Raw genomic sequence first — 14839 nt, forward strand, 5'->3', positions numbered from 1 at the left:
TGCTGCTTCTTACTGCCCAGCTGCCAGCAAGAGGCCCTAACAGGTGAGTGCGCCCGGCGGGCTGGGGAGGGAAAGAGACGGCGAGGAACAAATTAGGTGGTGGTGGGAGGACTCCGATCGCTTGCTTTTGCTCCCCCGCGCGTCACGTGGAGCACCAAATGCAGGCAGGCGCGCGCGCGCGCGCCCTGCTCGCATTCTTTCCCTTCTCCTTCCTCTCCCCCGCCTGCCGTCCTGCGCCGCGCCGCACCACGGCCAGCCCCGCCCCCTTTTCGCTCTCGCCTCGGCCAATGGGGATCCGCCGCCATTAACCCTTCCCGGGGCGGAGCAGGGCCGGAATTCTGTGTGTGGAGACTGAGGGAGGGGGAGGGAAAAAAATCTGAGGAGGAAAAGAGGCGGCGGCGGCAGACGCGGAGGAGGCCGCCGTTTGGATTCCGACGGCGACGGAAAGGGAAGCCGCCGCCGCCGCCGCTGCGACAACGAGGAGAAAAGGAGCCCCCTGAAGAAGGCTGGCCCTCCGTCCGGCCCGGGTGGGCAGCGCAGCCGGCAGCAGGCCTCGTCGTCCGCGCCTCTTCACCGCCGCGCGCCCGCTTCTCCCCTTTCCCTCAGAGCGGAGTCTCGGCTCGGGCCTCAGCGGCGGCGCCGGAGATGATGCCGGTGAGCACTGGGGCTGTGAGGGAGGCGGGCGGGCTTCTCTTCCTCTCTCGGGCGGGATAATCCTCCAGTCTGTCTGTCCCGGCGGAAAGGGCGGCCAAAGGAAGGCGCCTCCGCAGCGGCGGCTCTCGAGTAAAAGAAAAACCACCTCGTGTGCTCCCGCCTCCTCGCCTTTCCTTCGATCCCGAGTGGGGAGATCTTCTCAGAAACGGCTCCCTTCCTCCCTCGCCTATCCCATGAAACGGTACAAAACGCACGCCAGGGAGGGATCCTGTCAAGCCTCTTTTCGCGATCGGAGCCAGGAGGATTTAAACTGGTCCTCCTGTAAAGGGGAAACGAAAAAGCCTAATCCGTGATGATTACGGCTAGCACGGGGTTGTGGGGCCGGCGCTGTTTAAAAATAACGATAGAAAGGTTGATTTGGTTTTTTGGTCGCCCTTTTTGTGGGTTGATTGACGCTGTCATTGTTGTTGTTGGGGGTGGAGGAAGGGGGAGCGCAATCCAGGCGAAAGAACTGCGAGGTGTGTTTGCTTCCTGGCATTGTTTTGTGTCAGCCCCTGCTGCCTCTGAATGGGCACCGCAGAAGCACCTAGAGGTAGATGAAGGATAGAAGGGAATAAAAAAAAAGTCCTGGCGCACGAACAGGCTGCAACCCGATGCGCACTTGTGTGTAAGATCCACTGGGACTCGGAATACCTGCGCTTTAGTTTTCGTGCCCGCTTGCTTTTGAGTAAAGCCGCACCGAATAGAGTCGGGTTTGATTTTCAATGAAAGGTGCATAAGGCCCGGGCTGCGGAGTTTCCTGTTAACCCTTCTTTGCATCACTGCTATTTCTTTATTTAAATGTGCGATCTGCCCCCACCCCCCGGAATATGCATCTATAGTTGCTGCTTGCGTTTTCCGCTGCTCATCTCGGCATCAGTGAATACAGTATAGGCTTGCTTTGACTTTGATTGCATTGGCAGGGTATTTTATTTTAAAATGGTTGTTTCTCTGATGGCCCGCTTCGTTGTGAATTTATTTTGATTCCTTGGGGAAATGCTTCATATTAATATGCGGTTTATTTATAGCTAGTTCTTAATGTTTATTAGTTAATTATTCATTTGTTCGGTTCGGAAGATTATTTTGCCTCAATTGCTCCCCAGTATTTAAAGAAAAGGAAACTTGGAGGGAATCTTCTAAATCGGAAATTCCAAAATAATTCACTCTCCTAAAACTAAATACTGCAGGGATTTCCACCCTTAACCATATGGAAATGAGATATTTGGATATGAGACAATAAGAAAGAGTAAGCAATGAATTAGGATTTATTATTATTATTTCTTCATGCTGAGAAGAACACAGGAAGTAGCATAAAGGGGGTTTGTGTGTTGCAGTGGTATTGTATGGCTTAAAATGCCCCTTTTGTCAAACATTGTAATAAGACAAATACTGTACACATTCTCTCCCCTTTGTTGGAAATCTTTAAAAAATAGTCTGTTAGAATTGGCAAAAATAGAGTCACTGGAATGAATGGATTTACAGAATTTGCTTATGATCTAGGCCTCTGAAGTGGAACACATATACATGCGTGCAATCTTACTGACTTTAGCTGCAGTCCATTAAGCAGTTCCTTTGGAAGAGTATCTCCCATGATTTACTCGCCATATTCCAGTATCGGTGTTCTGGGGATTTCATCCCATGAGATGTAAACCATGATAGTGTGTGTAGTTCTTCTAGTATGCTCATGTAATAGCCTTTGTCAAGGCTGTAGCTTATGAATTTAAGATGATTGTATATGTTAGGAGGCAGCTGTAAAACAGGCACAGTCAGTTTTACAGGCATAGCATGCAACCTGAAACATGGCTTGCATTTTCTGTCTCTGGATTGTATGTATTTTAATGCATAACTCATAAAACAGTGTTCCAGTTATTATTTTGCTTTTTGTTTTAAGATAGTGATTCATTAGTGCCTGTATTTTGTATTCATTTTATTCCTACATTAAATATTATTTTTGTCATATGAGACTGCAGTAACAGCAATGACTTTTGAATGTTACTTCATGTACCTTTCAGAAACATTTTAGTAGCAATGATCCCTCTGTAAATCTGATACAATTACTTCATACAATTCCAGTTACATTTTGTTCAATCTAAGTACAGTACTGTACTAGATACCACCCTGGGGTCCTTTGGGAGGAAGAGTGGAATATTAAGTAAATGAAATAAATGAAACAGGATTTGTTTTCCTTCCGTGGCATGAAGTAGTAAAGTGATTTTATTTATTTTTGTTTGATTTTATATCTGTCATAATGCAGAAGATTTTGCATAGAAAGAGTAAAATACTTATAGTGACTCTGAGTCCTGACCTTCAGCATCAGGATGCTCCTGTTCTTGGCTTCAGCATAAATTGCACATATACAGAAGTATGTCCAATTGTCTGATACCTCGCTTTGTGAATGAGGAGCTCAGTACAACCAGAGTTATTTTGAATTGACCACAGCAGCTTTGAGCCTATGGCAGCAATCCACAAACCACTTAAAATAATTTAATCCTACTCAAGCCATGGTGGCAAAGCTTTATTAAGTGTGTACATTTATGTTAGTTGGTCTTTAAGGTGCTACTGAAGGAATTTTATTATTTTACTTCGACCCAGACCAACACGGCTACCTACCTGTAACCATTTATGTTCTGTAATAAAAAGGCCAGTATCATTGGGTATTGCAATTGTTAGGGGTTATCCAGATATGCACTTAGGAGCCCCCTCAAAGTTGTGTTGTCCCACATAGAAATTTGCATTGCTGCATTACTGGGTGGGGTTGGGAGGGTTAAAGGGTTGAACTGTGCAGAGTATCTCCCCTCTCTTACCATTTCATCACAGACCCACAGACCCATTTCAGTGTGGTGGAGCAGCTTTTCCTTTCAAAGCTGGTTTACTACCAGCAGTCTGGCTAGCTGTAGCTTTCTCTAGCTTAGTCTCTCCCACCACCCTCAACTGCAGCGTTTTCCCAGTTCCTTGCCCTTACAAACTTTAAGACTGGAGGATTCACATTGAGTGGGACAGAAAACTGAAAGAGCCTGGCAGGAGCAGAACTGTAATGTTTGAGAGCCAATGTAATGTACTGTAATGGTTTGAGTGATGCACTATGATGTAGGAGACCAGGGTTCAAATTCCCACTCAGCCATGAAGCTCACTGGGTGACCTTGGATCAGTCACCATCTCTTAGCCTAACCTACCTAATAGGGTTGTTGTGCGGATGAAATGGAGAGGAGGAGAACCAGGTACACCACCTTGGAAGCTAAAACTCGCTTGGAAGATAAAGGTGGTATATAAATGTAATAAAAAATGTTTAATGAAATGCAAACCTTAACAGGAGCTGTGATAGGTATGAGATTTCCAGAAGCAGGGAGCTCAGTTAAATAAAAAATAATTTTGTGGAATACTGTTTTGAAGTGATATTGGTAAAATTGATCAGAACTATATTGGTGAGGTCCTTGTGGTTGTGCTTTATTGATTTTTATTTTTTTAAGCATATATGGTAGATGAAATATAATTGTCAATTGCTACTCTACAGCATGCCAATAATGGAATCTAGAAGGTGGAGTTATGCTGATGTAGGGTAGGGTTGTGATCAGTAGACTTGTGGGAGGAACCAAAGAGTCTGCAATTGGAGACACTGCTGAGTGGGGAAGACCTGCCTCTGGAGTTGTCAGGAGAGGGGCAATACTGTATTGGTTAGTATTGGTTTACATCCAGTAGGACTGTGAATGCTTTCCATTTGCTTAAATGGAGAAAATAAAGGGTTTGTTCCTATTACAGAAAAACAAAGAACTGGTGTTGGGGAAACCAGCACCTTTGGCACTATTGTCTAAAAGACTCTGCATTACACATGCACCCCACTGGTTATATTGACAAGTATCTTAATAGAGTAGAGAATTGCTTTTTTATGTATGCATATGCATGTATTTTTAAAAACACCTCTCATGTTTTTATCATGCCCCAGCGTTACATTTTTGTCATGCTAGATTGTGATAAAGGAGAGTTGTTGGAACTCTGTATAGAATACACAAATCCACAGTGCCTTCCTTCCCCATTCCCTTTTATTATCTGTTTTTGCTCATTTCCCCTTCACAATCCACCACTCCTCTCTCCTTTGTCTCATTGCTTCTCCTCTTATGTGTGGGAAAGACCCTCTAAGGTAGCATCAGCTTATGTTAGGGCAAGATAAGATCCTAAACAATAGGGAACCATCAAGGTGGTGCCATGTTGTCCAAGATACTGTCTTGAATTTGATATTACAGTATCTTAAATCAAAATAGAATTTTGCAACTGTAGGCAAAACATATCAAGGACTTGATCATGTGATCACTGCAGTAAGTTTGTTTACTACCAGTTGCTAGGGAGCATAAGTGGGCAAGCACTGTTGCATTCATGTCCTGCTTGTGAATACGGTAGCTTCCCATAGGCTTCTGGCTGGCTTCTGTGGGAACAGGATGCTGGGCTAGATGAACTAGCAGAGCTCTTTTTATGTTCTTGCTCTAACAGTACCTGTTGAATTTCAGAGCACAAAATTTAATTCTTTTGGCCTTACCAATATAATATGGTGGTGTTTGTGAGAAACTTTTGGAAATAGTTTTTTGTTGTTAAAATAAAATTGCTATTGACAGTCTCAGCCATTTTCCCATATGTTGAGTAGAAAGCAGAAGCAATACTATTTTTGATTAAGTTTGCATTGCTATTCTACCCAACTCTTGGGAATCTCTAAAATTCTATTATTCTAACCTACTTGGTTCTAGGGGGTGTCCTTGAAAACAGTCTTTAGTTTTGAGGTCCAAATTTTAACAAGAATGTTCACAAGCTAGAGAAGATTTGGAAGGCATTAATATAATGGGTTTCAAATTGAAGACACATCCCTAATAGAGGGCAATGCACTGACTTCCTTTTGAACTGAGAGGGTTGGGGCGGGGGGGGGGGAGAATTACAAGACTGGTAAAAACAAAAGACACAAACATGTTAGTCAGAGACAGTGCTTTTTGAACTGAGGAGGTTGAGAAAAACAAATAATTACAAGGTACAAAAATGTTAGAGACTGGCATAATGTAAGTCTAAACGAATTTGTTGCGGTAAGATAAGTAATATTGCTGAGCTATTATTTTTTCAAAATGACCCCTTTGACTGTAAGAGTGGCAGGACAATGCAGTAAAAGTAATTGCTAAGGGAAGGTGTGAATGAGTATTCCTTCAAGAGGCCTGAAATATTTTTTATCAGCCATTTTCTGTGGATGGTAGTTGATTTATGCTTTTAGGCAGTATTGCCTATTAGGTAGTACACTATGTATTTTGCCCTACCAAAACATGGATTCAGGTATCCAAGATTCTGGAGTTGTAATTATGCAAATACCTAGTAGGTCTAACTCTACAGCAGGGTGACACTTTTAGTAGGACCAACTAAAATGGCAAAAAATAATGAGCCAGCTTTCAAGTTCCACAGAGCTCTTTGTCAGATAGGATCTCTCTCTCTCTCTCTCTCTCTCTCTCTCTCTCTCTCTCTCTCTCTCTCTCTCTCTCTCTGTGTGTGTGTGTGTGTGTGTGTGTGTGTGTAAGTTGGGAGTGGTATAGTTGCTCCTCAAGTCTGCAATTTATAACTATCTTAAAGAGGATCCAAGAAGGAGTGTTGTAGGCATAAGTGGATTAGACTCTCGAGATACAAGACAGCATGCAATGCTTCTATTTTGGGGCTTTCAAATAATTTAACCCTTTTTTGCCATTTGTAGTTGTAGGGGGCAGCTTCATTTTTGAAATAAATTTATTAAGGAAAGGTACTGATTTTTCTGTGGGTTTAGAATATTTTATGTATTACTGTTAAGTTTGTTTAATACTGTATTATACTATTTTTGCTGCCTTTGACAAGTTTTCTAAAAGCCGGGGTATAAATTTATTACATAATAAAAATAAGAAAGTATTGGGGGTTAACACATGAGGCAAGACAGAGACCTATATTCGTGAGGCAGAGAGTGAGGTGGGGCCAGTTAAGATGTAGATTGGAAGCAGGCCTCCTTCTCAAATACCTGTCCCTTACCAGCTTTAACCACAGTTAAGTGTGGGTCAGCACTGATATTAATGATAACTAATGCAAACTAGAGTGGAACTAAACATTTCAAGGGCAACACTACATTTCATTTTCTAACCTACCGTATGTGCTTGTCTAACCCTGTGCTTGTCACATGAGTATAGTGGTGGGGACACTACCAGGGGGAAATTGGCAGATCCAAGAGGAGGGGGAGAAAATAGACACTTGCATGTGCACATGAGGCATATTTTTTCACATATGCAGTGGCATTTTAATACATTTTCAGTCTTCTTCCAGGGAAAAAAGAATGGGTTAGCAGCAATGCCTTCCATGAGTCATACATGGAGTTACACAGTCTTAGGAATCTTTTTGTGATATGTTCAGCCATTGCAGCATGACTGTCTTTCTATAAGAAATAAAGGTAAAGTGTTTTGCTTAGTTGCCTATAAAGAAATATTTCATGAGCTGTTTCAAAGGTAGCAAGACTACCTGTAGCTGTCCAGTTAGTTAGGCACTTCAGAATAAAATAATGGGAGTTACCTATTCAGTTCTACAATTTACTTCAAGGTTCTGAAATAAACATGAATGCACCAATAAAATAAGATGCAGCTCCATTGTGTCCCCATCTCATAAGAGCATAAGGGGAGCTAGATTATTTATTAAAAATTATACCCTGCTTTTCACCACATATGGGTCAAAAAGAAACTTAAACAATAAAATTATATACAGTAATGTATTTTTGGAGTAAGAGTGGAAGTGACTAATTAGCTGTCAGAAGGCAAAAGTAGGTGCACAAACTGGAAATGGCTAATGATGGGTGTAATTACATCTTTGGCTTAATTAAGGCACCTGTTCGTAACATTAATTAGGGATCCCTTCTATCATGGGTGTAGAGCAGGCTTCCTCAACCTCGGCCCTCCAGATGTTTTGAGACTACAGTTCCCATCATCCCTGACCACTGGTCTGCTAACTAGGGATCAGGGGAGTTGTAGGCCAAAAACATCTGAAGGGCCGAGTTTGAGGAAGCCTGGTATAGAGAGCCAAGATAGAACTAAACTTGATTACTGTATGTCCAGGCTCTGGAGTTGGCATTGTTAGGCAAAGAGCCTTTGATCTGAGCTTCAGGGCATTGCACAAAAAGGGGTTGTCCAAACTAGGTAGTTAGACAAGATATCAGTTGGAAAGGAAGCATGATGCAAGCAGGCTGGAGCCAAGTGCAAGAAAGAGTAACAAGCCAGATAAGAAAGCCTGTTGTCCAGATAAAGTCCTATCATAATCTGGAAGCGTTTATAGCTAGGTGATCACAAGTCAAATAAATGGACTATCGTGTTGGAGTGATACTGGAGCCTGAAGGGAATACAGTGGTACCTCAGGTTACAAACGCTTCAGGTTACAGACCCCGCTAACCCAGAAATAGTACATCGGGTTAAGAACTTTGCTTCAGGATGAGAACAGAAATCGTGTTGCAGCGGCGTGGCGGCAGCAAGAGCCCCCATTAGCTAAAGTGGTGTCTCAGGTTAATAACAGTTTCAGGTTAAGAACGGACCTCCGGAACGAATTACCGTAAGTTCTTAACCAGAGGTACCACTGTAGTACTGTACTGCCCCATAGCTTTCCACTGTGCAGGCTTCAGTGGCCAATAATAATGGATATCAGCATGCAAAATCACAAGCTCCTGTTTGATCCCATGACCCCTTTTTGACCATAATTCCCCTTTTACTTGAGCAGAGCACTTGAGACTCATTCACATGTATTTATCCTGAGATAGCAAACCCTTATCTTTCTTCACTCTATAATTTGCTTATAGTATCAAGGGATTACACAAGGACTTAAGTTTGACATTGAAGTAGTGATATATAGAAGTTTTTGTCTTAGTTTGCATAACTGACGAGGTATGCAACATTACCTCAGGTATGTAAAGGTGGATGAAATTCAGGAAGCATATATAGTTTAAAATCTCCTATTCTGGTATGCAACAATTGCTGATTCACAGTAACAACCTTGAGTTAACAATCACTGAAATAACTTCAAGTCTTCCTTGTTACAGGTACGTAGCTGTGTTGGTCTGAGTCGAAGTCTTCCTGTTTGTGTAAATAAGCCTTTAGTGATTGTGTCATATGGTTAATTATCTAAGAATAATAAAAGGAGATTCAGAATTTATATACTGCAGATTTATGTGAATTACTTAAACGTAGTTTGAAGTGTAGCACCAATATATGAAAGTACTGTATTAGGTTTAAAATATCCTTCTCCATGGTTACCAGACCTCAGTTCTAATTCCATAGATTGTTTCAACCATGAGTGTGATAACTAGTGCTTGGACTCAAACCCAATAACATTTTTCATTTAGTATGATTTGCTGCCATGCTGTGTTGAAGGCACTAGTGTAAGTGTCTTGAGCCATTGCTTAAATAAACCATGAAATCCATCTCAACATGTTTCTCTGAATGACTTGGAAGATTTGCAGCTTCATTTGCTCCTTTATATATCTGCTTTGCCTTTTTATTTTATAGCTATTTTGTAGGTGCAGTTTTAGATTCCTTGATGCAGAAAAAGACTATAGTAGGGGATGAAATCTCTGTTGTGAGTGCATGTACATCTTTGTTAAAGAGAACTGTGTGCATACAAAGTATTTGTGCATGTATAATTTACTGGATTGGAAACCATAGGTGCAAATCCTGCACTTATTAACTGTGTAATCTTTTCTATCTAGTCTGAAGTAAGCACCATTGATTTCAGTGTAACTTACTTTTAGGTAAGTATAGCTGTAGTCTTAGACACACATTCAAGTGAGGATATGCAGTCTATCCATACCAGTACTTCTTTGGTTTGATTCAAGTGCATAGTGACTGTCTGATGTGCATTTAAATTAAAATTGCATCCTTGTGCTGATCTTGTTTTGTTTTTGTTTTTTGTTTTGCTGCATTGTGTATGACCAGAGTTGGATTAGGGCCAGTATGCTCTAGGCAAAGAAAATAAAATAAAAATTATTGGTGGCTGACTTGGGTATTTGAAGTTTTGAACCACATCTTGTTTGCTATCATTTTGAGCAGAAAGCCGTTGTCTTGACTATGTTTGGGCTAGCATAAAGCCAGCTACCTTTGGTATGTATCATGTGATTCTACTTTCGGAAGTGAGAGGAAGCATTTTGTGGTTTTGTATCTTTCAGCCATCAACAGATCAATTAGTGTATCTTTCTAGAACTGCTTTCTAAATTTTATATGAAAATGTTCTTATTTCCAAAACTTAATCTTAGCTGTACATTAACAGATCAGTCCTATACATGTTTTTCTAGAAGCCCTATAGAATTCATTGGGACTTACTCCCGTATAAAATGTGTACAGGATTACACCTTTGCATTTCATGTCCAAAATTGAAGGAAGAGTGGGAAAATAAAACTTTAGTGCTTGCATAAAATAAGTAGAACTTGACATGAAGTAAAATGAAAGGATATACTGTACTAATTATTTTCAGTCTTGTACTGTTTTTATAGCACCACCCTCAGTGTATATCTGGTTTTTGAGTGAGATCTATAGACATTGCAAGCCTACCCCCCCCAAAAAAACACCCTACATTAAAGTGCTTCTAACACGTTACATTTTTCAAAGCCTGCTTGAAGCTGCTTAAGAAGGAGAAATGGATTTCCCCCCCCCTAATTAGCCCTTGGGGTGAGATGTTTAAACCTATTTCATTTATGGTATGAAATGAATAATAGTACACTAGGTTGGGCAAATGTGGCTATCAGGCTTCTTAACTAATGTTTGCATCAAGGAATGAACTTGATTTTACTTGGTCCACATTTTTCTAAACTAATATCTAACTTTGGCTTAACATGAACACACAGCATGCTCAAGAGTCTCCTCCGCTTTGCTCCTACCCATGTTCCTGACCGTGCTACACCAAGAGAAACAAACTATAAGCCTTAGTTTGTTGTGTTGTCTGAACCTGGACTTGTGGGTTGTTTCTCTCCTAACCACAAATGGTAGTCAATATGTTTTCTTCTCCTCCCTGGTTGTGGTTTGTTTAGGGAAAAACAAACTATGAGTGCACAATACAACAAGGCAGGGCTTGTGGTTTGTTGCAAAGTGAGGACTTGGGGGCAGCATGCACCAGTGTGTTGCTTATTCATGGTAAACCAGAGTTAAAGATGTATAGTTTAATGTGAAATATGGACACAGTCTAAATCTCTTGATCAAAAGTAATAAAAAAGTAACTGTACAGTGGTGCCTCGACTTACTAATTTAATCCGTTCCGAAGGCATCTTCTTAAGTCGAAAAATTCGTAAGTCGAAAAACGCCATTGGAAACGCGATTTCCCATTGGAATGCATTGAAAATGGAAAAATTCATAAGTCGAAGCAACCCTATCTAAAAATTCGTAAGTCGAAAAATCCCTATCTAAAACCGCCGCTTCCCCCCCCCCCGGATGTCAAGACATTCGTAAGTGTGCAGCCATTACCCCCATTCATAAGTCGAAAAATTCGGTTGTCGAGTTGTTCGTAAGTCGAGGTACCACTGTAATTACATTTATATTTTGTGTTAAAAAAACCCCTAACATCTTGAAAATCTAGTCAATTAAATAAGCAACAATTTTCTCTTTCAAGTGATCACTTTCAAGAATTCCAGTTTCTTAATAGTTTAATAATTTTGTGGGTTTTTGGCATATGTGCTGAAGTAAACTGCTGACTATCCTAAAAGTAATTACTTTGACTTTGACTATATACACAGTATACATGAAGATTGCAGCTGTAAAACAAATTGTTCCTAAGTTACATTGGTCAAAAGGACCATTACATATTACTATTATTATTACTACAGTAGCTGGCCCTGCCATGCGTTGCCGTGGCTAATCCCTGTGACTGCCACCACCCTGTGTCGATCCATGACGTATCACGCCCTCTCTTCCCCCCACCCCCGGGTCATCCCTGTGACTGGCCCCACCGTGTCCTGACCTATCCCGTCCCTTCCTCCCCAACCCCCACACAGGCGAGTCAGTACCTCCATTCGGCCTAGTCTGTAAAGGCTAGTATGTAAACAGCAGCTGAGGTGCTGTTGAGAGGGAAGGTTCTTTTCCCAGGATTTACTTTTGGGTGAGTTGTGTGTTCTCCAACACGGGGTTTTGGGGTTTTTACGTGGCGTAGGTGTGACATCTGTTTTAGCAAACTATAAGATTAATCTCACGGTAGCATGGGACGTTGTGTGCAAATTAGAATGCTATCGGTCAAGCGGTTTCAGTGAAAAGTGGAACACACCCACATGCCGTTTTTACATTTATATATATATATAGATTATTATTATTATTATTATTATTAGACTAATTTCCCATTCATCCTAATCCTATGAAGTAGATTTTTAACAGGCTTTGCAAATAGACCTCTTGGGGCAAGATATTATTATTAGATTGTCTTTGCCAAATGAGTCTTTGGTTAAGCTACATTTAAATCTAGGTTTCCCAGTTCTATCGTCCTCTGTTCTTTATAATGATACCTGTAACTGCTTGTTGGGTAGTATAAAGTGCTTGGAATGTACTTTTAGAATCAACAAAGAAGAGGGTTGACAACCTGTGCCAGCAAGTTTTAAGATTCTACAGATTATGGATATGAATAGATAAGGAAGTATACTTATTGTGCTCTTTAGGCAGCTTTCTATGGTCAAGCTGGATTGTCTAAATACTATTTAACTTGATGTGGCAGCTTCCTCTTCTGAGTGATGAGCTCAAGAAGATTACAAGTTGCTGACATGAATTCTGCAATCTGAGGTGCTTTTTCTTCAATCCTGTAGTGCTGGATCTTATTTTAGGAGCTTCTGTCCATGTTCCATAAAAAGTTCAATGCAGGTCATTTATATGAGGTTGATGTCATGCTAAAAGCAAGCTGATACCATTTAATGGGTGCAGATGATGGAGAGGAGGGATTGTTTGAAATCGGAAGTAAGAAAGAGAGCTAATTTGTGCACCAAGGCAGAGATTTCCTGACCCTTATATAAATGCTTACCACTGTTACTATTCCTTGGTCACTGCAAAATGCTAGCATGTTTGATCATGGAGATACATTTGCACATAATGCACAGTAATGATTGCTGCTGAAAATAATTACTGCTGTTGATATCTATTGATTTTAATATATGTATACTGTATATAATTGGTAGTGAGAGCTGTCTTCTGTATCGCAGGTAGTAAACAGACTAAATGCTACATTTCTAAAGAGGGGAAATTTAAGTTTCCCTACTTCAAAGTTAGCCCATCTTTTAAAATGTGACACTACTTAAACAGAGGCAGCAGCTAGTACAAGTACACACTTGATGAAGAGAGCTCCTCATGTAAGGTTACCTAATTAGGTGAAACTCAATCCCCACCATATCTACTTGCTGTCACAACTGTGCTCTGCCTTGTTTCATTAGGCTGTCTTATCTAGGCATGTCACTACCTCTTGTATTCATATAGCTGCAGACCAGACCAGAATATCCATTTAAGTAGATTGTAGCACTGTAGCCTTTGCACAGAAACTGTTTTAGATTCCAGCTTTCACTTTTTAAGTTCATTTTTAAATCTCTGTGTGTGGCTTTACACATGAGAAACATTCTAAGCATGATTCTTCAAAGTGTCTCAAACACATCAAAAGAGAACATTTGGCAACTGGGGAGGAGCGGCCTGAAGCAGAGAAATGGGAAAATAGGCAAAATAATGGAAAAAAAGGTGAGAGCTAGTTAACATGACTTATAGCTTTATTATTGTGTTCTTTTTTGTAGCATTCTTTTATAGGAGTGAACATTATCTTGTGATTCTGAGCTTTTAAGTGAAAAACAGTGCTTTCATCTGTAGAGGTTTGCATCCATCCAATGATGCTGTCTTTACATGCACTTATTTGGAAAGTTGTTTTCCTTGCATGTTTACATTATTTGTGTTTGAATTCTTTTAAACAAAAGCAAATTTTAGAATATGCTTTCAACCCTACTTTCTTGTTCTCCTAGCTTGTGTTATATTCCTAATAATAATAACAGCAACAACAAAAACCAGAAGTTTGTGAGAAATAGCTGTCCTGAGCACATATCTGTATATGTTTCTTTTTCCTATTTATAGTACCCTGTAAACAAAAGCATTCTGCTAATGATCAACCGCTTCAGTCAGCAGAATTAGTCCTACTATAGGTGCCACATAATACCTGTTCTGCTTTTTTAAGAACTCAGTTGTTGAGTGTGGCAGCACCTGCACTTTGGAACTCCCTGCCTATTGAGATCAAGCAGGCACCTTCACTGTACTCTTTTTGACACCTGCTAAAAACATTCTTGTATAGACAGCAAGCCTACCAAGATGCTTAGAAAGCTGAGGTAATTTTAATCTGTTTTAGTATTTTAATTTGTGTACGGTATATTTTAAAGAAAGGTTATGAATTTTTCTCAATTTTATTGTTTTATCTTTTTGTAAACCACTTTGAGATTTTTTTTAATAAGTAAGTGGTGTATAAATGGTAGAGGCAGTTCAGCCTTTTGTTACTGTTGATAAAAAGATACTGCTGCCATTAGTCACATTATTAATATCTGTGAATATTTTTTTTGGGGGGGATGCAATTTCCTGGTGCAGGGGATCTTTGTTTGTTGTACTGAAATTGGTGCTTATCTGGAGAATTCATAAGTGACCCTGGCAGCTGTCTCCCAATCTTCTGATTTGCTTCATGCTGCTGTACGAATGACAGAAAAGACTCAAGAGATACCTATTAGCTTGGCTTTTGGGGGTATTTGTAAGTTGGAAAAGCAGTGCACCATGTTGCAATGAACAAGAGACTGCATAGTTGTGAGATTGGAAAGGTTTGTTTGCGTAGTTTAACCTTGTAGCACTGATTTGGAAGGTCATGCCTTAGGCTGTTTTCATAAGTGACAGTTAAAACAGTTTTTGTATTTCCTGTGTCTATAAATGGAATAAAAAAACCTACGTTGCCTAGAATACTCTTTCAATGTTAAAATGGCTGCCTTCATTTTTCTGCTTTATAAACAGTCACAAGTGTTACATTTCAAGGGGAAATACACTCTTTACATCACTTGTGAAAAGACCCTTAAGGTCTTTCATTGTTTTGTGTAGTTGTTACTCATTTGCTGTGTGTGATTCATTTTACTCTTTTCATAGATTTTTATAACTGAATCTTTATA

General features: G+C 40.4%; 1 protein-coding gene across 2 annotated transcripts in view; it reads left to right on the top strand.

The window, feature by feature from the left end:
* The first annotated feature begins 341 nt into the window (after nt 1-341).
* Nucleotides 342-14839, top strand: part of PPP1R13B (protein phosphatase 1 regulatory subunit 13B) — a 67679-nt gene continuing 53181 nt past the window's right edge. The window contains exon 1 of one of the 2 annotated variants that reach the window (XM_035105104.2): nt 342-654. In XM_035105104.2, coding sequence (XP_034960995.1) covers nt 646-654 — 9 coding nt within the window. In that variant the 5' untranslated portion in view covers nt 342-645. Of the gene's footprint in view, nt 655-676; nt 896-14839 lie in introns of those variants that run through there. The other variant, XM_035105111.2, reaches the window with a different exon arrangement.

The sequence above is a fragment of the Zootoca vivipara genome, chromosome 1, assembly GCF_963506605.1.
Source record: "Zootoca vivipara chromosome 1, rZooViv1.1, whole genome shotgun sequence".
NCBI lineage: Eukaryota > Metazoa > Chordata > Lepidosauria > Squamata > Lacertidae > Zootoca > Zootoca vivipara.